At 38.6% G+C, this 22,848-nt stretch overlaps 5 protein-coding genes across 7 annotated transcripts; all 5 read left to right on the top strand.

The window, feature by feature from the left end:
* The first annotated feature begins 6,272 nt into the window (after positions 1-6,272).
* Positions 6,273-8,232, top strand: LOC125202959 (protein GAMETE CELL DEFECTIVE 1, mitochondrial). Of its 3 annotated transcripts, none has more exons than XM_048101347.1 (5): positions 6,274-6,460; positions 6,570-6,659; positions 6,748-7,274; positions 7,544-7,730; positions 7,832-8,232. In XM_048101347.1, the coding sequence occupies exons 2-5, from the start codon at positions 6,657-6,659 to the stop codon at positions 8,036-8,038; spliced, it is 924 nt and encodes a 307-aa protein (XP_047957304.1). In that variant the 5' UTR covers positions 6,274-6,460; positions 6,570-6,656; the 3' UTR covers positions 8,039-8,232. The 3 variants fall into 3 exon arrangements, with proteins under 3 accessions (XP_047957305.1, XP_047957304.1, XP_047957306.1); XM_048101349.1 differs by having other exon boundaries at positions 6,277-6,460; positions 6,759-7,274; XM_048101348.1 differs by lacking the exon at positions 6,570-6,659 and having other exon boundaries at positions 6,273-6,460.
* Positions 8,233-9,723: 1,491 nt separating this feature from the next.
* On the top strand, positions 9,724-11,920 carry LOC125187933 (5'-adenylylsulfate reductase 3, chloroplastic-like). Its single transcript, XM_048084610.1, has 5 exons — positions 9,724-9,848; positions 9,928-10,086; positions 10,151-10,295; positions 10,407-10,438; positions 10,781-11,920. The coding sequence occupies exons 1-5, from the start codon at positions 9,785-9,787 to the stop codon at positions 11,704-11,706; spliced, it is 1,326 nt and encodes a 441-aa protein (XP_047940567.1). The 5' UTR covers positions 9,724-9,784; the 3' UTR covers positions 11,707-11,920.
* A 630-nt stretch (positions 11,921-12,550) lies between these two features.
* On the top strand, positions 12,551-15,302 carry LOC125204340 (glucan endo-1,3-beta-glucosidase 1). The gene is made up of 4 exons (XM_048102973.1): positions 12,551-12,773; positions 12,837-14,117; positions 14,745-14,772; positions 14,919-15,302. Exons 1-4 carry the CDS (start codon positions 12,680-12,682, stop codon positions 15,067-15,069), a joined length of 1,554 nt encoding a protein of 517 aa, XP_047958930.1. The 5' UTR covers positions 12,551-12,679; the 3' UTR covers positions 15,070-15,302.
* A 2,145-nt stretch (positions 15,303-17,447) lies between these two features.
* LOC125204358 lies at positions 17,448-19,663 on the top strand. Its single transcript, XM_048102996.1, has 4 exons — positions 17,448-18,076; positions 18,381-18,532; positions 18,604-18,714; positions 18,947-19,663. The coding sequence occupies exons 1-4, from the start codon at positions 17,476-17,478 to the stop codon at positions 19,529-19,531; spliced, it is 1,449 nt and encodes a 482-aa protein (XP_047958953.1). The 5' UTR covers positions 17,448-17,475; the 3' UTR covers positions 19,532-19,663.
* A 2,581-nt stretch (positions 19,664-22,244) lies between these two features.
* On the top strand, positions 22,245-22,725 carry LOC125187926 (L-ascorbate oxidase homolog). Its single transcript, XM_048084599.1, has 2 exons — positions 22,245-22,532; positions 22,612-22,725. The coding sequence occupies exons 1-2, from the start codon at positions 22,383-22,385 to the stop codon at positions 22,723-22,725; spliced, it is 264 nt and encodes an 87-aa protein (XP_047940556.1). The 5' UTR covers positions 22,245-22,382.
* Positions 22,726-22,848: the final 123 nt, after the last annotated feature.

Raw genomic sequence — 22,848 nt, 5'->3', positions numbered from 1 at the left:
GCTTCCCCTTCATCGCCGGGGGTATTCCCCGTCCTCTGTCGCCGTTCCGTCACCTCTCGCGATTTCCACATCTCTTCTCCAAATTTCTCCCGATCGTCGAATTTCAAAATCCCTAAATTGGGAATCACATCGAAGAACCGGCGGCATCTCCTTCTCGTGCTAGCGTGCTCGTCGGCCCTCCTCGTCGCCGGCGGCGCTAGCCCCCCCTATGCTCCCTTCCTCTGGGCGGGACGCCTCCCTAGTCGGCGTTCGCCTGGGCGTTCTCCGGCAGCTCTTCGTCAGCCCCAGCGTCCTCGCGAACAGCGGAGAGGAGGCATCGCCTCTTCTCCTCTCCCCGCGACTGGGCTGCTCCGCGGAGGTTTCGGACTCCGTCGCGCTTTTCCCGTGCCCGGCAGCCCGTCCCGTCTTGCGCCGTGATCCGGAGCTTCTCGTGGAAGTTCTTCGGCTCCGTCGACACTCGCCGTCGCCCGGGCGCCCCTCCGCTAAGCTAAGTCTCATCCCCCCCTACTCAATTTCTAACAATAAAAGAGCTTGGGGCTCTCTAACGCTTATTGATTCGAACTTGGCTGCACTTAATCACGGAAGGAGCTTGCTATTGTTTTTGCTACACTTAGTCTTGTTTATATGATTGTCATCTTGTGGTTTTGTTGGAGTTTCCCATACTGACTAAGCATTGGTATCATGTGTTGGTGTTTGGCTTTATGCTTGCTACGTTATGACTATTCTATTGAGCTTCTATGAATCTAAGTTATTGGTATCTATTGGTTGATCTACATAATGCGATGGAGATGGTGTTGAGGTTGTTTACCTCACTTTTTGAACTTATCGGTGGTGGCTGTCCTTGCCGTCACCACTCGCCCTCTCCCTCCTCCCTGGCTCTTCCCCTTGGTGTTGTGTAGAATTTGTGGTGATGGAATGTGGTGGTGGAGGAGGTGAGGAGAGGCTGTATATGGTGCTAAGCTATTGAAAGCTAGGTTTGAGACTTGGAGCCAAAGACTTATTTTGGGCTTGTTAGCTCTCTTACTTTGAGCTTGATGATTGTGAGATTCTTGCCCTTTTGGTGATTGTGGCTGATTCCCTTGGCTGATTTCTCGGCCTCGATCGACGGGGAGATGAGAGTTTGTCTCATCTTCTATTTTTTGGGCTTGTGTAGGAGCTCGCTCTCCAATGCCTCTTTGTCTCGACTCCCTTTTGATGTTAGAGGAGATGGTGACCAAGATTTTCTTACCTCATGCTATACTTAACAACTTGCAACACATGAGCAAATGATCCAGGGTCTCAAGAGGCAATTGGGGTTAGAGGACTAGTCTTCCACGTGTGTAATTTTTATTTTCTAAGATTTTAATTATGTATTTTTATTTTTTAGTATTTTAATTATGTCATTTTTATTTTTTAGGATTTTAATGTAATTTTTATTTTTTAATGTATTTTTATAATGTAGAAATGTTTTTAATAATTGAGTATTTAAATTGAATAATAGAATGGTGGGACCCTTGAGCTTGTCCTTAGCTAAGAGCACGGATGTGGGTGTTGTGCTTTCTTAGCTAAGGACAAGGAGTAAAAGTAGGTCCGGGACCACTTCCGTGCTCTTAGCTAAGAGCACGGATGGGGATGCTCTAAGGAGACCTCACATTCCACTAACTCATTCTACTCACATATCATTTAAAACTAATATATACAAGTGGGACCCCTATTCCACTAACTTTCTTCCACCCACTTTTATTAACATTTCTTAAAACCCGCGCCATTTAAAAATGAGGCTCTTAATCGTGGATGGAGGGCACATTCCACTAACTCATTCTACTCAGATATCATTTAAAGCTAATACTCCCTTCGTCCCAGATAATTCGACCCAGTATTCCATTTCGGACAGTCCCACATAATTTGTCCCACTTAACTTTTACCATTTTTGGCAGTGGACCTCATATTCCACTAACTCATTCCTACTCACGTTTTATTATAAAATTAATACTTTAAAAGTAGGACCTACATCCCACCAACTTTTTCAACTCACTTTCCATTAGATTTCTTAAAACCCGTGCCGAATCAAAGTGTCCCAAATTATCTGGGATGGAGGGAGTATATACAAGTGGGACCCCTATTCCACTAACTTTCTTCCACCCACTTTTCTTAACATTTCTTAAAACCCGCGTCATTTAGAAATGAGGCTCTTAATAATCGTGGACGGAAGGAGTATATCTCAAAATTTGTTGTTGGTAGGACTTGAACTCATGACCTCTACACTAGATACCAACACCACTCCACCATATGGCCATTTTGAAATAGTTTGAACATCTTGTACACTAAAAACGAAACTTTTATCCACCTAAACTAATAATTCATTTTAATTTTATATTCTTTCAAGAGATTGTTAATTATAAGTATATTTTAATTATGTTTTTACAAACACTAAATTTTAATATGAATTTGTAATTATACATAAATTTAATATTTTTTATATGTAAATATAATTTATTATTACTTAATATTAATAACTTCATTGTATATATTTAATGTATACACTAACCATTAATATTAATATTTTTAAGTAAAATAACTAATTATTCATGTGTAATTATATATTTTCGTTCAATAATAAACTTTTTTAATTATAATGAATTTATCTAATTATATATTAAATATTAAATTATTTTAACTACAACAACTAATGAATCATATATTTAATTTTATTTACCAACAAAAATATTTATGAAATTTTGTGATTTACTACATAATTTTCATATTTATATTTAGAACTAAAATATAAGGTTAATATTTTTGATACATTATTAATTATATGTAAATTTAATATATTTTGTATATTGTGAATTTAATTTTGTGTGTTTGCAATAGTAAAACGGTTCAACTAGTGATTGAACCGGTTGAACCATGAACCAGTAGATTCGCCGGTTCACTGGTCCGGTTCTTAAAACATTGGGTAGGATGAATAAGTGTGTGGTATAAAAAGAAAAAATGTGTTGTTATGTATTTTAAATTGGTAAAGTAAGAGAGAGAGATAGATAGAGAAAGTTTTTTTTTAATACTGTTAGTGGAGAATGAGTCTCACCTCATTAGAGTGAAAAGAGTTTTTAAAATTGAAATGTTCATATTTTTTTGGACGGACGAAAAAGAAATAGTGCATATGATATAAAACACATATGATATAGTATTTTATAAGAAATATGGTTACTTAAATTTAAAATAGTAATAAGTGACTAAGTGTCATTAAGATGTATTCATTATTGCTATCGATTTAGTTATTGTTGGGATATGTACATTTTATTAGTATATACTATTAAGAGCATTAGCAATGGAGGGCCGATGGGAGGGCCTTCCCCATCGGCCCACCATAGTGGAAAAGGGGCCGTCGTGCGCCCCCTCCCTCTCTCCCCATATGGCCGATATATCGGCCCTAGCCGTTGAGAAGGGCCCTCCGATCGGCCCTCCATTGTGGAGGAAGTGCCGCCGGTCGGCCCTCTCACCTATTTTTATTTTTTTTTTCATTTTTTTGATTTTGTTTTTTATTCCATTTCTTCCACTATAATTACAACCTACCATTCTTCACGTTTCCACACCAACATCTTATCTTCTATCTATTTCAATACATTTTCTCTCTCTAGTAAATTTAATCAATGTCTTCCGGTAGCGATTCCGACGATGAAGTCATAAACCGAGTGGTGCCGCGCGTGCTTGCAAGGGCAGCCCGACGTCAGGAAGAAGCGAACCAGGAGGCGATTCCAAGGCCAATCCATCGCCGTCAATCGGTCGACCATGACCACACTGAGGCACACAACTGGCTCTACACGGATTACTTTGTCGAGGACCCATGGTGGGGCCCGACGGTTTTCCGTCGGCGTTTCAGAATGCGGCAAGAGCTATTCCTGCGCATCGTTAACAGGTTGTCGGCGCGTTACCCGGACTTCCAACAGCGTTGGGAAACCATCGGAAAGCCTGGATATTCACCTCTGCAGAAGTGCACGACTGCAATTAGGCAGTTGGGATACGGAGGATGTGCCGACATGTTCGACGAATATCTTCTCGTCGTGAACACAACTGGTCGCGATTGTTTGAAGAAGTTTTGTAAAGGCGTGATTGAGACTTTCGGCCCCACCTATCTGCGGAAGCCGACCGCACAAGATTGCCAGTTCTTGCTTGATTTGCACTGGAGGGTGCACGACTTCCCGGGTATGTTGGGAAGTATAGATTGTATGCATTGGCAGTGGAAGAACTGTCCGACCACTTGAAGAGGCCAATTTACGAGCGGGTTCAAGGGCACACATCCAACCATCATTCTGGAAGCCGTTGCCGATCAGCGCCTATGGATTTGACATGCCTACTTCGGTGTGGCCGGGTCGAACAACGACCTAAATGTCCTGCAGTCCTCGCCTCTGTTCAACGACCAGTGCCAGGGAATAGGCCCCTTGGTTGACTTCACCGCGAACGGCAACCGGCATCAGATGGGGTATTACTTGGCGGACGACATATACCCAAGTTGGCCCGTTTTCGTGAAGACGATTAGTTGTCCAACTGAGGAGAAAAGGAGTTATTTTGCTCAACGGCAAGATGCGCCGTGAAAGGATGTGGAGCGGGCTTTCGATGCGCTCCAATCGCATTTTGCATTGATCAAAGGTCTGGCGCGATTCTTCTACAAGGGTGATATCACTGATATCATCTATGCCGCTATCGCATTGCATAACATGATAGAAGAGAGTGGAGATGAAGATGTCGCCGATGTCCCCGTCGAACACATTGCAAGCTCCAGCCACGGTGTCGCTAGAGAGTCCCACCGGCAGGGTGTCCCTCACGGATACGCCGAGCGTCTTCGGGCATTTGTTGATATACGCCAAAAAGAGGCCCACAATCGTCTACAACACGATATGATTGAAGAAATTTGGGGACGGAGGGGTAGGCACTGATGCTTTATTTTTATTTTTAGTTTTATGTAAAATTTGCTTCTCGTTGTATTCTATTTTCCAATTTTGAAATACAACAAAAATTTGCGTATTAATATTTTTGGTTCTTATTTATTTAATTTGATAACATATTAAATATAGAAGTGCTAAAAAATTAAAATAAAATGGTGATAATGTGGAAATGAAATGGAATGGGAGGGCCCTTCCATTGCAGGGAGATAGGCCCTTTGGACAAATGTTGATGTAGAATGGGAGGGCCCTTCCATTATGAATGCTCTGACAATTTAACCTAAATGAATATAATACTAATGAGATACTACACGATTATTAATTCAATTGTAAAACAAAATTATTTGAATTATTTTTATAAGGATTAAAATAGTCATAAATATCATGTTTAAAAAAAAACATGAAGCTTAATATTATTAATTTTGATACCCCAATTTGGTTAGTAAAACTACATCCGCTCTAAAAAAAAATAGACTTATTTTTATCATTTTGGATGTCCACCAAAATTAAACTAATTTTAAATATTGAAAGTTTTATACAAATTTCAACCCTACACGTCATTCTAAATATGGATCCCACAATCCACTAACGCTACTTCCACGACATTTTCTTATTTCATACGTATATAAAGTAAACTACTCCCTCGGTCCCAGTTTCAGAGTCATGTTTTGCCATTTTTCATCCGTCTTAGCTTAAAAGTCCCATTAGAATTTGTCATATTTTGACATAAAATTTAAGCTCATTGTTGATGAAATTTACACTCAAATGCCATTACTTTCATAAAAATAAAACAAAACAAAATCTTAAACTTACAAAAAGTCAAAATGGTCCTACTTTCAACTACCTCACTTCAATTATTACACACTCAATAACCACTATCTTACTTCAATTATTACACGCTCCAACAATTTCTTAAAACCTGTGCCCTAACGAAATTTGCATCCTAAACTGGGACGGAGGGAGTATCACTTAAAATAACGATAACATTTTTGTGCATCTTATTTATTTTGAATAATGTGACAATATACACTACTCTTTGTATTATAAGAAGCAATACAAATTTTATGAGTTTAAGTTTAATTTTAAATAATTTTTATTTCATTTAATTCCATATTTTATTCTATAAACTTATTAGTATTATTTAATTAATTAAAGATTAACTAAAATATATTAAATATTGATGAAAATTGAAAAAGATTACTTCATCCTGTTATAATTGAACTTGCCAATTAATTTAGAGAAGAAGTATTTCAACAATAAATAAAATTTCAATTTTGATCCAAATAGAAGCCATCATTTCATTAAATAGCACAATTCCAATTTTAATTGAAGTAGAAGGCAAAATAATTGGTGTACTAATATTCTCCATAGATTAAATTTCCCTATAAACCCTAGGTGAAAAGCGGCGTCTCCTCCTCCTCTTTCAGTCTCTAGCCATCTCCCTCTCTCTCTCGACCGGCGGAACTTGCCTTGCATCAGCCATCCTCGCCGCCACGCCTTCCTCTCTTGCCGACGGCTCTGAATTTTCATATATAACAGTAAGCTCACATTTCTAAAGCTTTCACCTTATTACCTGCTTGATTTGGGGAATTTCGATTTTGTTGTTGTGGATTTTTATTATCCACCCATGTTATTTTGGTTTTGAAGGATATCAATGAGTAGTTGAAGGAAAATCGCATCAATCAGAATATCAGTCCACAAAAATAGTCCCCAAAATTGCAGCAGATTTAATTAATGGTGTGTTTAATACCCTTACAGACTTAATTAATCGCATCAAATTTTATAATTTTTCTAGAAAATAAGAAAAAATTAATTTGAATTTAAGATGATGCGCAGGCTAACCTCCATCGCCCTAAACCCCAACACCGCGGTGGCGGTCGGCGTCCGCCCTCTCTCGACTAAACGACCTACCAAAACCGGCGAGGAAGAGTGGAATGACGCTTGGGAAACTGCCTGGCTTCCTGACGATCTCTCGGGTAAATCCTCCCGCGCCCCATGGGAATCTGACGTCAGCTTCTCCCTCCCCACCGCCGCCGAAAATCCCCAAGCCGCAATTTCCTCTCCGCCGGAAGAAATTGACACCGAGACCAAGGCTTTCGTGGAGGATATGAACGATAATTGGGACCAGAGGAAGGGCAAATCGGCGAAGAAGGAATCTGATCGGATTGCGGCTTCATCTTCATCTTCTCCTCTCTACAGCTTGGACAATATTAAGAGGGATTATCGCCTGACAAAGCAGAAAATCCACGCCGGCCTGTGGGCCAAGGAGATTGAGAAACTGGAGGAGGCTAAATTGGGGAATTTCGTCTCCGGCGCCGACGACATCGAGAAATTGCTCGATAGTGCCTCCGAGTATGTTTTAATCAATTCTTCGATCATTTATTGAATTAAATTTGTCAGTAATCGGTAGAAATTTTGCTTAGGAATTGTCACTGTATGTTGATCTGAGCTACTTTGTTGAGTTACTTTATCTGCTAAAAATGCAATGAATTGTTGATCTACTTTGTTGAAATACGTTATCTGCTAAAAATGCAACGAATTGTTGAAGATATGATACTCCTTGTTAAATTATGTTTGCTATTGTAGACTAATTCTGGTTGATTGAAATTGAATATATGCAGGATATTTGAATCTGCAAATAATGATTTGGGAAGATCCACAATTGCTAGCTCCGAGCTCAAAAACAAGCCGGATGGATGGGAAACCACCTCGAAAAATCCAGAGGGTAATGTGTGGGACATGTCACAGAGGGAAGAAGACATCTTGGTTCAAGAGTTTGAGCGTCGCATTGCCTTCAACAAGTTTCAGGTTGTTACCACCATTGAAATACCAAAATATGGTTTAGGATTTCATGTTTTTTTGTGTGTTGTTACGTCATTTGATTTCCACTGTCTTTGAATGGATTTCAGATTGCAAGCTTCATAAAAAGGCACATATTTAGCCGAAGGAGGCCTGTAGATGGATGGAAATACATGATTGAAGTTATAGGCCCGAATGCAAAGAAAGGGAAGGGGAGTGTCGCAAGGATTCCTAGTGTCTCAGATGAATCAACCCAACCTTACAGAGAGGAGAAGCTTCCTCTTGCAGGTACTTACACCTCCCAAAAAAGACGATGAACTTGCATTCTATTGCCAAGTCCGGTAAGAGCTTGCAGTTACAACTTAGAAAGCAAATAGGAGGAAGATTTTGATAGTGGCTTCATCAATGTGATATGCTGTTTCTATAACAATGTGAGTTTGAATGTTGTCCAGATAGAAAAATCATAAACACCAATTGGTAGTGAAATGAAATTCATTCTCGAATTCCCAAATTCCTCCGGTTTTTGTTGGTTAGATTTGGTGTCTAAGACATTGACAATGTGATGGATTATTGTGTGAAAATTAATTAGACCTACTTTGTTGAGCACTCGATTCTAGTTTATCAAAATCTTACCCACTGGCTATATTAGTATAAAGTAAAGAAGTAAGAATCGAATCCCACAAGAAATGATGGATGGATGGATTCTGAACAGCATGTACAAGAATATTGTACCTACTACAACTAGAAATGTAAACATGGTGTACGATAAGGGAGTTGGTTTTTTAATTGACATAAAGTTAATGACTTAATGCTCATTCGGTTTCATAAGAATATACACTTTGACACTTCTATTGGTAGGATGAATAAGTGTGTGGTAAAAAAAGAATAAAAAACGTTTTGTTATGTAATTTAAAATATTAAAATATTAAGTAAATTTTTTTAAACCAAATTCCATTTGTTATGCAATTTAAAATTTTAAAATATTAAGTAAATTTTTCTAAACCAAATTCCAAGTGTGACGTCCAAATGGAAAACTTATGCTACTTTATTCGTCCCATAAAAATATACTAAAAGGGATGAGATATGTTTTAATACATAATTGATAAAGTCAGAGAGAAAGAGAAAATATGTTGAAATAATGTCATGAATGGTGAGGCACATACTCCCTCCGTCTTGGATAATTCGTCCCAATTTTCTATTTCGGTCCGTCACATAATTTGTCTCATTTTACGTTTTATCATTTTTGGTAGTGGACTCTATATTCCACTAACTCATTCCTACTCACATTTTATTATAAAACTAATATATAAAAGTAGGACTCGCATTCCACTAACTTTTTCCAACTCACTTTTCATTACATTTCTTAAAACTCGTGTCCGGTCAAAGTGGGACAAATTATTCGGAACGAATGGAGTAATTGATAAAGAAAAAAAAGGAGAAAAATTACCATAAATAAATGTGGAATATTTCTACGAGACGCGGATGAAAAAGGAAATTCAGTATATTCTCTGGGACAGAAGGAGATATGGAGTATGTCAAAAACCAAATAGGTCAAATTCAAATCAAAGGCATCTCAATTAAAATTGATCGAAAAATTAACTTCACGAGAAACTAACATATAGTAGTTCAAAATTTTTGGTATTTATACCATTTTTTATTAATTTTGGAAAATAACAGATTTTGTAGAAATTTCATAATTTTTGTGGTTTTTTTCCTCCTTATCAAAAATAACAGAAGTGATTTCAATACATATAAAAATGAATAATGGGATAAAATATGTTGGGTGGCCCCCCTAATCAATTTTTATACGCGCAGATTAGTATGCTATCTTCTGTTATTATTAATTTATTCTAGCATAATACTTCAAAATATATTTCCCTAAACAAAATTAGGAACATGGTAAAATATAGCCGATAAAAACGTCCACATTCAATGAATCTGCATAAAACACCTCTTCTTAGCTCCCTATTAAATCCAATATAGTAATTCAATCTCCCGCAGACTCAGAATCCAAAATTAACAAATTTACCTCCAAATTTCATTCGCGTTAACCAGATACGACAATGGCATTTGCTGTCACATCTTCACCTCTTCACACTTCTTCTTCTTCTATTGACCAAGCTAAAGGTGACGTTTTATTTTATTCAATTCCTCCCCAATTCTCGTATTTTTAGTAGTACTAACACTTGGTGATCCTTCTCCACAGCCGCGCATTTCGGTGCATTTCAGCCGCTGGATCGGCTCAATTCCGCGGCAACGGCCCTGAATTTCTCCACCAGGCGCTGCTCCGTGACTCCCTTGAATGCCGAACCGAATCGGAATGAGTCTATCGTCTCCGCCGCGGCAGCCGCATCTTCCACTCCTGGTGCGTGCATTTGATTTCCTAAATGCTGTAGAGTTTTGATTTGACGAATTCGCATTTTTTATAGGTCTATTGAATGCAGCAGAGGTTGCCGGACATGTGGAGGGAGAGGACTATGGAGAATTGGCGAAGGAGCTCCAGAATTGTTCGCCGCTTGAGATTATGGATAAAGCCCTTGAGAAATTTGGAAACGATATTGCAATTGCCTTTAGGTAATACTGTTATTTAATTGAGCGGTTAATTTGATTGTAGTTTCCGATAACTATTCAATTATCAACCGTTTTTTTTACCTGAGCATTGCAATTTTCATGGAAATGTTGAAGCCTGTTTGAGGATTTCCAGATTTTACTTCAAATTTGAGGTTAGAACTCTTGATACATGTTTTTGGTGATAAATGCTAAATATTGCGATTGCCTTATGGGAAATGGCAGTGTGAATCTTAATAATCTGACTTCATAATCATGTAGATTTAGGAATTGTAGACTGTTTCTACACTAGAATAAAAAGCTCAGGCAAAATTGGAGTTCTGAAGCTTTGATCCTACAGTTTCTTCTTTGGATGCATCACTCATTTGTTCTCAAATATCACTAGAAGGCTAGGTTTCTGTTTATTGCGTTTATGATCTTGAGGAGGTCTTGTTTGCCAAGACACCCCATTACAGGTCTGAGCTCTGTTTGGTAAATAACATGTATCATAGTGAGATTCTTTGATGAAGTTGAGAAGCACTATGGCATCCGCATTGAGTACATGTTTCCTGATGCTGCTGAAGTTCAAGATTTGGTTAGGAACAAGGGTCTATTCTCGTTCTATGATGACGGGCACCAAGAATGCTGCCGTGTGAGGAAGGTTAGACCCCTGAGGAGGGCCCTTAAGGGGCTACGTGCATGGATAACTGGCCAGCGCAAGGATCAGTCCCCAGGTACCCGGTCAGAAGTCCCTGTAGTCCAGGTTGATCCTGTTTTTGAGGGGCTGGATGGTGGGGTTGGCAGCTTGGTGAAGTGGAATCCAGTGGCAAACGCCACTGGTGACAGCATATGGAGTTTCCTCCGTACCATGGATGTGCCTGTGAATTCCCTGCATGCGAAAGGGTACATCTCAATTGGATGTGAGCCGTGCACAAGGGCGGTGCTGCCTGGCCAGCACGAGAGAGAAGGGCGGTGGTGGTGGGAGGATGCCAAGGCCAAGGAGTGTGGGCTGCACAAGGGCAACATCAAGGAGGAGAATGTGAACGGTGGTTTGCAACCTAATGGAACTGCGACCCATGGTGATCTCTTCGAGAGCAAGAGTGTGGTGAAGCTGAGCAGGCGTGGGATCGAGAATCTGGTGAAATTGGAGAAGCGGAGTGAGGCGTGGGTGGTGGTGGTGTATGCCCCTTGGTGCAGATTCTGCCAGGCGATGGAGGAGTCGTACGTGGAGTTGGCAGAGAAGCTTGCAGGTTCGGGAGTGAAGGTAGCCAAGTTCAGGGGTGATGGAGAAGAGAAAGCATTCGCGCAGGAGCAACTGCAGTTGGGGAGTTTCCCTACGGTGCTGTTATTCCCTAAACATGGTTCGCGTCCAGTAAAATATCCATCAGAGAAGCGGGATATCGACTCCTTGCTGTCTTTTGTCAATGCCCTTCAGTAAAATTTTGTCTATGCTTTGTAAGAGAGAGGGCATGGATTTGGATGGTATAAGCTTCTGTACCAGTCTGCTCACTGGTAGAATACAGTAGTTAGTATTTTCAAGGCTCATTTTTGTATCTTGTGATTCAGGTAGCCAATGATAAAATCTCACTTCACATTGTGAAAGATTCATTATTAATGATTTCGAAGTAAAAATATAAGTTTTTTTTTTCAAATTAGTATATCACTCACGAAATTTCCCTTAAATCTAAATCAATGAGATAGTTAAGAAAAATATCAAAAATATGATAATTTTAACTACAGTATTTCTTAATTACAAGATTGACCAAAATTCATACCGCGGTCATGGCCATCTTTTCAAATTTCAGGCCTCACATCATCTCAAAATTTGATGATTTCAACTTTGGGACAAAATCAAAATTAATCGAAAATTTATGAATTGTCCTATCAAAGTTTTTTAAATTTATGTACTACTCTCATTCATGCATCAGAATATAATATCTAAAAATAAATACTCCATGCGAGGACAAAAGTTATCTCAAGGATCCAACCTGGAATTTCAGTAGAATCCCAGGGCTAAATTTCAAATTTTCAGTAATTAAAATCCCCCTACCCCACCCCCACCCACGTAACTCCAAAATATACTCTACCTTTTTCACCTCTTTTGGAAAGTACTATTTTCTCCTTCTAATTTCCATTTACTTTCGGGACACAGTCCAAACTTTACGCCGACTTCCTCGTGGAGTGTATTTACAGAGAATATATCGTTGTCGGTAGACAAGGTCATTATCGTCATTTCCAATTCAAAAAGTTACCATTTTCAAATCTACTACTAGCAAACTTCACTCCTTCCTCTCACTCAACAATGTCACTCCAAATCACCCCCAAATTGCTAAATCTCTGCAAAAACCCTAAATCGAGCTTCAGCTGACACGGAAGCCAGAGATGATTCAAGGAGCTCATTCATTTCTGCAATGGAGAATCACAATACACTTGCTCATCTCATTCCTCTCCTCTTCCTCCTCCTGTCTCTAACTGCGCATCTCCTGCCCAAATCAGCATCTGCAGGTAGAATTGAAAATCGATCTCATCGATAACGAATTTGCGAGACTAATGCGTTTCCGTTTGCAGAAGTAATCAAGGCGCAGCAAGACAAGGAGCCGTTTGTGGGGGTGAACATCGGCACGGACGTTTCGAATCTGCTGCCACCTGCGGATTTAGTCGCGTTCCTCCAGCTGCAGAAGATAACTCATGTGCGCCTCTACGATGCGAATGCGGAGATTCTCAAGGCGCTTGCGAAAACCAAGATTAGAGTCGTCGTCAGCGTGCCGAACAACCAGCTCCTCGCAATTGGCTCCTCCAACGCCACCGCCGCCACCTGGATTGGCCGCAATGTCGCCGCATACTTCCCCCAAACCCTAATCACCGCCGTCTCCGTAGGAGACGAAGTCCTCACCACTATCCCCGGCGCCGCTCCTTTGCTAATGCCGGCAATTGAGTCTCTCTACAGCGCTCTCGTCGCCGCAAATCTCCACACTCAGATCAAAATCTCCACCCCCAATTCTGCCTCAGTGATTCTCGACCCCTTCCCCCCTTCTCAGGCCTTCTTCAACCAGAGCTTGAGCCCTGTTCTGACCCAGCTTCTGCAGTTTCTGTCGAGGACGCAGTCGCCACTGATGATGAATCTCTACCCTTACTACGTCTTTATGCAGAACAAAGGCGTCGTGCCGTTGGAGAATTCTCTCTTCAAGCCGCTCACGCCGTCGAAAGAGATGGTCGATCCCAACACGTTGCTGCACTACACCAATGTCCTCGATGCCATGATAGATTCGGTCTACTTCTCTATGAAGAATCTCAATGTCACCGATGTGGCAGTGCTCGTCTCCGAAACCGGCTGGCCTTCGAAGGGGGATTCGAAGGAGCCCTACGCCACAGCTGACAATGCCGACACGTTTAACTCCAACTTGATCAAGCACGTTCTTGATCACAGTGGCACGCCGTTGCACCCGGAGATCACTTCCAGTGTCTACATATACGAGTTGTTCAACGAGGACTTGAGGTCGCCTCCTGTCTCGGAGGCCAACTGGGGTCTGTTCTATGGGAATTCGACTCCGGTCTACTTGCTTCACGTGTCGGGGAGTGGGACGTTTTTGGCGAATGACACTACGAATCAGACGTACTGCATAGCCACGGAGGGCGTTGATGGGAAGACGCTGCAGGCTGCTCTGGATTGGGCGTGTGGTCCCGGGAGGGCGAATTGCTCAGAGATTCAGCCCGGGGAGAGCTGTTACCAGCCTAACAATGTCCATAATCATGCTTCCTATGCGTTTGATAGCTATTATCAGAAGGAAGGGAGGTCCTCTGGTTCTTGTGACTTCAAGGGTGCTGCCATGGTCACCACAACGGATCCTAGTGAGTGTTTTTCGTCATCATTAATGTTTCATAGCATTTTCATTGTGTCACAAAGATGAATTAAGTCTATGGATACTCCACTTCTTGCTGGTAATGATTTGTGCTTACTTAGTTGAAGCTTGTGGGAAATGTGGATGAAATTGGGGAAACAAATTGCTGGTGCTATGGATTTTTTGGGTCTGAAAAAATCTTTATTATTGCTGCTGTAGTGGGAATTATTAGTGCAAAAGTGACCTTTTCCGCATCCTGTCTCACATAGTTCAAAACGGGACATATGTTGGGACATAAAATCACATGAAATCCTGCATTTTGTTTGGTCTGTTTTGTGATTCTTGTTGGCAAATAGTCCATTTGGATAAAATCTTGAATGGTAAAACACATGTTAGAATATAATCACATGAAATCCTGCGTTTTGTTTGGCTTGTTTTGTGATTCTTGTTGGCAAATATGTTCCTTTGGATGAATTCTTGAACGGTAAAACACATGGTAGAAATCGATCGTCTTTGCTGGTAAAGTAAAAGTAATATGGTTAAACGACATTTGTGGCTCCACTTGCTTCGTCCATTCTCAGTCCCATCGGTTCGTCTACTGAAACATACTTACACCCTTTTGTGGTGATGCTTGCAGGCAGCGGGAACTGCGTATTTCCTGGAAGGTATGCACTCTTTTTATATGCATTTTCGGTACTATATCTTTCGATTTTCCTTCACAATCCATTGATAAACAGCAATACATCCCTAGATACCAGTATCATACAATATTAAATCATGTGGTAATGACATGTATGTGCAACTGCTGCAGCAAAATTGTGAGTAATAGGACAAATGAGGTAGTGAACTCAACGCAGGCAAGTGGTGGTGACAGGGTGGTGGGCTTGGACTTAACTGCGGCGACAGTGGTGCACATGCTCTCTGGTGTCCTCACCTGCTTGTTTTATTGCTCATTCCTTTGATGGCCATTTAAGTGTAGAGAGGGTATAATAAAACTAGTTGTCTCTTCTGCCTTTTGCTCATAATAAGTGCAATTTTTAGAATGATTCTTGCTAGCTATTAGTACTACCTTTTAGAGGGTAGTCCCTTTAATTCTTTGATGCTTCTTTTGTAAAAAAAAAAACTATTGTAACCTAGTTTAATTTATTTGGAAAAAGGTCGTTTCTTGAATGTTTCATGGATTTGGATTAGTGTTGCCTTTGTCTTGTCAAGTCTTTTTTTTCCTAATGTTTTGTTCATGGATTTGTTTGTTTTAGTATTTTCGTAGTGAATATGAGGAGAAACTGACCCGTGTCGGGTATGGTTTTCTCGTATATGTTGATTATATATTTGAAAGTGATGTCTTAACACATGAATTTTAATGTATTTAAAATTTTCCAAGAAATTTACGATTTAGTCCAGTCTAGGAATACATGGATTTAAGATAAGATCTCTCTGATTCTGCACGATAATTGATTTTCCCCAAAATTAAAATGGATTGATTATATTTTAAAATTTGAAATTCAACAATTTCAGTTTATAGTTTCAATTTGGATTTTTTATAGAGCATGAACTTTCATCTTTTTTCAACTTTCTAGCTTCAGTTTTGATTTTTATTTTTTATAGGAGCATCCACAATATAATGCTCAACTCTAAACTTTTTAGTTTATAGTCCCAACTTTTAGAAAATTTTCATTTTTAATTGTTTATAAAATAATTTTGGCGCCAAAAGCATGATTCAAAGTCCTAAGTATGTATGACATCATTCACATCCACATCATTAAATAAAAACAACGTAATCATTCTTGTAGTAGTGTATGTATGATGATTGAGAGTTGAGACTGTTTATTTATTAGAGTGAACCCCATAAATGGTCCCTGGACAATGGGTTTATCTTGAAAATGGTCTATGGACTTTAAAATATCATCAGTAGTTCCTGAACTAAGGGTTAATATAAAAAACGGTCTTTTTGTACTGTTTCGAGACAAAAATGCCCCTTTGAGGGGTTTTGGAGGGTTTGGGTAATTTGATCTTTTTACACTTTTAACATTTTAAATCTGATATTATTTTAGTTATTTACTAAATCTGATATTATTTTGAAATTATCATTCTTCTTCCCTTTTGTCATCCTTCACTTTGTTTCTTTATTTCAATATTAGATTTAATTTTAAAAAATTAAATTTTAAATTTATGTTTTTAAATATATATAATTTTTTTTAATTATAAAAATTAATAAATAACAAAAATTAATAGTCATAATCAATATTTAATAATGTCTAATATTTAATCAATAAGATATGACAACGCCTTAATTTTAATCAATATTTAATAGCTTTAATTATAAATAGATCATATAACACGATTTATTCTGAAATAAATATGCATCTAATGTAAGACTAATATAATTTTCCTTTATTAATTTGAAAACAATCAAAATGACTAGAAAATTTCAACAAAAATACTCCTATATAAAATTTTTAGTCAACTTCATAAAATTCAATCATAAGCAATTATAACAACCGAACGAAGGCTAAATAGCTCTTATTTTTCTATCATGATTTATATTATTTTTCTGTACTTCTTCAATTCAGCTGAATATTATATTAAATAACAAAAATTAATAGTTATAATTAATATTTATAGTGTCCATGAATTAATAGTTTTAATTAAAAAAAAATTGATATTTAAAAATCAAAATTTAAAATTTAATTTTATAAATTAAATCAATATTGAAATAAAGAAACAAAGTGAAGGATAACAAAAGAGAAGAAGAATGATAATTTTGAAATAATATCAGATTTAGTACATAACTGAAATAATATCATATTTAAAATGTTAAAAAGTATAAAAAGATAAAATTGTCCAAACCCCTCTAAAGGGCATTTTCGTCTCGAAACAATGCAAAATGACCGTTTTTTACATTAACCCTTAGTCCAGGGACTACTGGTGATATTTTTAAAGTCCAGAGACCATTTTCGAGATAAATCTATAGTCCCTGGACCATTTTTGAACTTCACTCTATTTTTTAACAGTAAAAATGAGTTTTACTCAGATTTTCACACCCTTTATTGGTTTTCATTCATTTTGATGCAAAGAATAATCGATCTTCATTTTAATTGAAGTAAAAACGAAACTGAATTTAACTAAATTATGATTAAAAAAATTCTACTAGTTTTTCAAAGTGTACAAAAATAAATTGAAAATTGATGTTTTAACTGAAAATAAATTACTCCTTCTCAACCAATTTGGTGAAAAAGAAAAAAATTATATGAACCCAAAATAAAATTTAAAAGGGAAAAGGGAAAAGGAAAAGGAGAAATTAGGGAAATTAAGAAGAAAACAATGGCGCTTCCAATTCCAAGAACACAGTGGCAAAATTCAAATTCAAAATGGTTATATCTTCATTGCCAAAGTTAATCGCAGCAATACCAAAATCATTTCTCCTCCAATTTCGACAACCCCTCAAAATTTCCCAACCATTCCCCAAAACCCTCTCTATAATCACAAAAATGTCATCTTGGACATGCTCCAAGTGCACGTTCATCAATCCCTCCGCCCAGAAATCGCGCTGCGAAATCTGCCTCTCCGCGCCGCCTCAGCCGCCTGTATCACCATCGCCGCCGCCCGAATCCATGTGGTCATGCGCCGCTTGCACGTTGCTGAACCCGTATTCCAGCGCAAATTGCCAAATATGCGGCACTAGGGCCACCTCGACTATCGAAATCGACGACGATGATCTCGATTTCTCCGTCGGCAGCGTTTTCATGCCGCTCAAGGCTTGTAGCAGTGCCAAGGAAGACACTACTCGCGCCGATGGTTGTTCTGCTGAGTTGATTGTTGGTAATGGTGGTCGTGTTGATGGAGGGAAATTAGGTTTTTCTGCTGGATTGAGGGTTTGCAGTAATAAGAGAAAAGTTAGGGAGGAAAATGATGATGCAGGTGGCTCTTCAATTAGGGATTCAACTATGGCTATTCAAGCTAAACCTCTAGGTATGATCCTTGATGTTCTACCATTTCAAAATTTCACCCAAAGTTCTTATGGTAATTGTAATTTGTAAATGTCGATTATATACTATGCTACTGATCAAAATTGGGAGGCAGGGGCAACGAGATCATTGTATTGTTTTGGTTTCAGTTGATTGGGGTGGAATTGTTAAAGAGGCTTTGTTGTTGTGATCTTCTATGAATTGATGGATTGCTAGCTTATTTATCGCGTTGAATTTGCTCAACACTTAAGATTTATGGTGGCATTGTTTCTGCTAATTCAGTTTTGGTTGAAATTTCCATTGTACAGCACCTTGTGAAACTGATGTGAGCTCTGAATCCAAAACATGGAAGCTTCTGAGCTACAACGTTTGGTTTCGTGAAGATGTTGAGATGCACAAGAGGATGAGAGCAATTGGGGACCTTATCGAGTTGCACGCACCGGATGTTATGTGCTTTCAGGTGGTTTTTGATCTTGTTTTCATTCTTGATTCGATGAAGTTGAGAGTTCTTATGCTGATGCAATGATGTAGGAGGTTACTCCCAATTTGTATGACATCTTCCAGAAATCAGGCTGGTGGAAGGGGTACCGATGCTCGATTCCAGATGAGAATTCAATCACAGCACCATACTTCTGCATGCAGGTGATGTGATACTGTTAGCTGAAACTTTTATTTTGGTATTGGCTTTAAGAAATTTATAGTTACAGAATTGAACTTATCTAGGACTTAATAGTGATATGATTATTGTAATGCAACAATAATCATATGTGATGCAACAATAAACAATGCAAGAAAAGAGTATTATTTTTGGTTGTTGTTTTAAAAAAAAAATTCTACATCGTTACGGCCTTCATAGTATTGGAACGTCTTGCAGCTATCCAAATTGCCGGTTAAATCCTATAGCACCAAGCCCTTCCACAATTCCGTCATGGGGCGAGAACTCTGTCTCGCAGAAGTAGACGTGCTGCCAGGAACGACAATGGTCATTGCCACAAGCCACCTCGAAAGCCCCTGCCCAGCCCCTCCGACTTGGAACCAGATGTTCAGCAAAGAACGCGTTGTGCAGGCTAACGAGGCCGTGAGGTCGCTGGCGAAGCACGAGAATGTGATATTCTGCGGGGACATGAACTGGGATGATAAACTGGATGGGGCTTTTCCCCTAGCAGGTGGATGGGTGGATGCGTGGACAGAGCTGAAACCCAGAGAAGACGGATGGACATACGACACAAAGTCGAACAAGATGCTGTCTGGTAACCGGAGTCTGCAGAAACGACTGGATAGATTCATCTGCAAGCTGAAGGACTTGAAGATAAGGAATATTGAGATGATCGGTAGGGATGCGATTGCTGGTGTATCGTATATCAAAGAGAAGAAAGTGAAAGGGCAGGTGAAGGAGTTGTCTCTTCCAGTTCTGCCTAGTGATCACTATGGTTTGCTCTTAACAATCTCTACCTCTTAGCACAAATGCACTTCCATCATTTTTGTCTTTTCCCATAATCTTGAGATGAAGGGCCTCAAATATTTTGCCTTCACTGTTTATATCTCAACTTGATTGTGGAGTAGTAATCAATTTTCATTTTATGCCATTACATGACATATCTCAATCTGTTCATTTTCAAGAAGTGTCTAAACAGCTGAAGAAGAACATCTCACAAATTGGTGAGATGCCTTAAAACAGCTGGTTTTCTTTATGAGTATTGCATGTTTTGAAGATAAAGGGTTACAATATTATTATAGTAATAAGGTGGAGTAAACAGTAAAATAAGGCCAATTTGGATTTATATGATTGTCAATTAGGAAAGAAGACGAGAAAAGCTTTAGTTTTCAGAAGTAGGCTGAAATCTCTGCTAAATTGTTTTTGTGATGTTGAGTTGACCCACATTTACAGAGGCAACCACAGCTGTTATCACATGAACTTATTTATTTTAATTTATTAAATTAAATTTTGGGAGGGAATAAACTTCAGAGCTTCAGTTATGGCGCCTCACGAGAAGAGACAGAGGTGCCTACCCATGATCAAATACTGCCAAATATCACCCATTCTCAGATTGGATAAACCCTAAACTGAGATAATTTATACTGCATTACTCCACTCCTCGGAGTTTGATTGAGTAGTCTTACCAACTGAATCATGCTTCATCGTTCTTGAAGACCCAAACATAAAAGAAATTAGTATTCCATAATCCAAGCAGTGAGCAATTTAGGCAAAATGTGGATAGAAATAATGAATATGGTGATTGCATTATGTTTTGATTATTAATTATTAGTACGATATAAATAAATGAATAAAACATAGGGATATTGCTCCCTAAAACTATGAAATTCAGTCTAATTCAAGTAATTTCTATGAATTTTAAAATTGGTCTCAAATATCAGAAATTTTAAATTTCGTGTGTTATTTTTAATGGTAGGTCAATCACCATTTTCAATTGTTGTATATGCCTTTTTTTTATCCTACTTGACACAAACTTAAAAATTGGTTTAAAATATCATAAATATTTGATGATTATCCACGTACAATAAATTTTTGCTGAAAATATATTATTTGTAATCTAGTTGGGAAATAATATACTACTAAATGTAAAATTTGCAGTAATTTAGACCAATTTTAAAGTTAGTAGAAAAATGTCAGAATCTAGCCAAAGTTCAAATTTAATGTACCAATGTTTCGAAAGAATATAGTTAATTATAACATTTTTTGACTTGGGTAAGAAATTATAACTAATTAACGCGGTTTGGCGGTCTCTCCACAAAATATGGGGGATGACAGCCAACCGTCGCCTTAATAATTACAAACATGTTCTAAATCAGTCATCAATGTAACCTCGTCTCATAGTAGTATTATTTAATTAGTAGAAAGAAGAAGAAAAAATCGACAATAATTGCAATCACATGCTTTTTCACCACTCTACCTCTAATCAAGGCTGAACTCCGTCAACCGCGTTTTGTAAATTCTCCACCATTTATGTTTGAAGGTGCTTTAATAAGTCTAATTTTAATGCATGTAGAATGTAGCACTTCATGTGGCCAAATTGCAATTCTTCTTTATTTTAGTCAACGTGCAATGTCGTCCCCATCTCCTTAGATATTCACACATGAAGATTGATGGACCGTTCTGTTTTTGTTTCTATCAAATTGGGCGTTAAAAGCACTAGGGTCGGGCACAGTGAAGAAGGTTGTTGCCAGTATATCGGAAGACAGAAGCGGTGCAACCTAATGAAGGACAAACAAAATCTAAATTTAATGAAGTTTTCCTGCTCTCATGGACCGATAGTGAGGTCGGTCGACCTGCACCCAACTGGGTCCCCCATTGATTTGTATCCAAATTCCAAAATACTAGTGTTTGTGTTGTAAAGACTCCCCTTTGGTTGTAGTATAAAATTTCTCGTCATAGTTTTTGGTTAATCACATTGTTTATAAATTATGTACTCCCTACTTACTACTCATCCCAACTCCTTAGACATGAAAATCTAGGAAGCTATGTACAATTTTCTACAATCCCATATTTCATATGCAAAGTCCAGCATCGCCAAAACTTATAGCAATTCATTATCCAATAAATGTATTTTGGTTTTTAAATCTAACCCGAGTCTATACTTTCCAATAGTTCCATTGCAATGACATTAAATTTCATTCACTTATTAAAGCTACTGAGAAGTCATATTAATTTGATTGCCAACATGAATTCATGATTATATGTCGTCCTAGTCTAGGTTCCAAAATACTCCCTCCGTCCCCCATTAGCAGTCATAGTTTGACCGGGCACGGGTTTTAAGAAATGTAAAGAAAAGTTGGTTGAAAAAGTTAGTGGAATGTGGGACCCACTTTTTTATATTAGTTTTATAATAAAACGTGAGTGAAGTGAGTTAGTGGAATGTGGGACCTACTACCATTTATGGTAAAAATGAAGTGTGACTCTTAATTGAAGACGGACCGAAATGGAAAAGTGTGACTCTTAATAGGGGACGGAGGGAGTAAATTATAGTGTATATAAATAAATAAGTTAACATAAATGATAATTATTATGTTAGCAGCAGCAGGTGAGAGGGGCAAAACCGTCATTTCAGTACAATAAAGAAGGTGGTCATCTCTCTCAGCTCAATTAGTTGCAGTCACACTGTATATTCAAATTCACAAAATCATACTCATATAAGTATATATATATATATATACGTCCCTCCCCTTCCTTTCCCTTCCACTTTGCATTTGTTTTCTCCCCTCCTTTCCCTCCCATTTTTCAAGAAAGGAAGAAAAACGCAACTCCATTTTCCCCCATATTCCAAAAACACAAAGCAAAAAACTCTTTCACCATGAGAGGAGCCCACGGCGGCGCGTGCTCTCTCCTCGCCGCCCTCTCACTCCTCCTCGCCCTACATTCCGCCAACGGCGACAACCCCTACCGCTACTACACCTGGAAAATCACCTACGGCGACATTTACCCCCTCGGCGTCAAACAGCAGGTCCCTCTCTCATCTTCTTCCTCTTCTTCCCAAGCTCTCACCTTTCTTGGATTTTTCTTGAAGAATGTGTCTGTTGCAGGGGATTCTGATAAACGGCCAGTTCCCGGGGCCGACGATCGACTGCGTCACCAACGACAACTTGATTATCAGCGTCTACAACTACCTCAACGAGCCATTCCTCCTTTCATGGTAGCTGCATTCTTCATTCCTTCCTCTTCACCAATTGCGACCTTCTGTTTCATTATTGTCGCTGACAGGAATGGATTGCAGCAAAGAAGGAATTCCTGGCAGGATGGAGTGTCTGGCACAAACTGTC

The sequence above is a fragment of the Salvia hispanica genome, chromosome 1 (genome assembly GCF_023119035.1).
Source record: "Salvia hispanica cultivar TCC Black 2014 chromosome 1, UniMelb_Shisp_WGS_1.0, whole genome shotgun sequence".
NCBI classification, from domain to species: Eukaryota; Viridiplantae; Streptophyta; class Magnoliopsida; order Lamiales; family Lamiaceae; genus Salvia; species Salvia hispanica.
The sequence above is the reverse complement of the archived record's forward strand: the minus strand, read 5'-3'. Positions and strand labels throughout refer to the sequence as shown.

Excerpts from the sequence above, each read along its gene's own strand:
- LOC125204358 (XM_048102996.1), top strand. The coding sequence starts at position 17,476 with ATGGTTATATCTTCATTGCCAAAGTTAATCGCAGCAATACCAAAATCA. Across the intron at positions 18,077-18,380 it reads TATTCAAGCTAAACCTCTAG|CACCTTGTGAAACTGATGTG; the intron begins GTATGATCCTTG and ends TCCATTGTACAG. Across the intron at positions 18,533-18,603 it reads CGGATGTTATGTGCTTTCAG|GAGGTTACTCCCAATTTGTA; the intron begins GTGGTTTTTGAT and ends GCAATGATGTAG.
- LOC125202959 (XM_048101347.1), top strand. Across the intron at positions 7,275-7,543 it reads TTGCTCGATAGTGCCTCCGA|GATATTTGAATCTGCAAATA; the intron begins GTATGTTTTAAT and ends GAATATATGCAG. Across the intron at positions 7,731-7,831 it reads TTGCCTTCAACAAGTTTCAG|ATTGCAAGCTTCATAAAAAG; the intron begins GTTGTTACCACC and ends AATGGATTTCAG.
- LOC125187933 (XM_048084610.1), top strand. The coding sequence starts at position 9,785 with ATGGCATTTGCTGTCACATCTTCACCTCTTCACACTTCTTCTTCTTCT. Across the intron at positions 9,849-9,927 it reads TTCTATTGACCAAGCTAAAG|CCGCGCATTTCGGTGCATTT; the intron begins GTGACGTTTTAT and ends CCTTCTCCACAG. Across the intron at positions 10,087-10,150 it reads AGCCGCATCTTCCACTCCTG|GTCTATTGAATGCAGCAGAG; the intron begins GTGCGTGCATTT and ends CATTTTTTATAG.
- LOC125187926 (XM_048084599.1), top strand. The coding sequence starts at position 22,383 with ATGAGAGGAGCCCACGGCGGCGCGTGCTCTCTCCTCGCCGCCCTCTCA. Across the intron at positions 22,533-22,611 it reads CCCTCGGCGTCAAACAGCAG|GGGATTCTGATAAACGGCCA; the intron begins GTCCCTCTCTCA and ends TGTCTGTTGCAG.
- LOC125204340 (XM_048102973.1), top strand. The coding sequence starts at position 12,680 with ATGGAGAATCACAATACACTTGCTCATCTCATTCCTCTCCTCTTCCTC. Across the intron at positions 14,118-14,744 it reads GGTCACCACAACGGATCCTA|GCAGCGGGAACTGCGTATTT; the intron begins GTGAGTGTTTTT and ends TGATGCTTGCAG. Across the intron at positions 14,773-14,918 it reads AACTGCGTATTTCCTGGAAG|CAAAATTGTGAGTAATAGGA; the intron begins GTATGCACTCTT and ends CAACTGCTGCAG.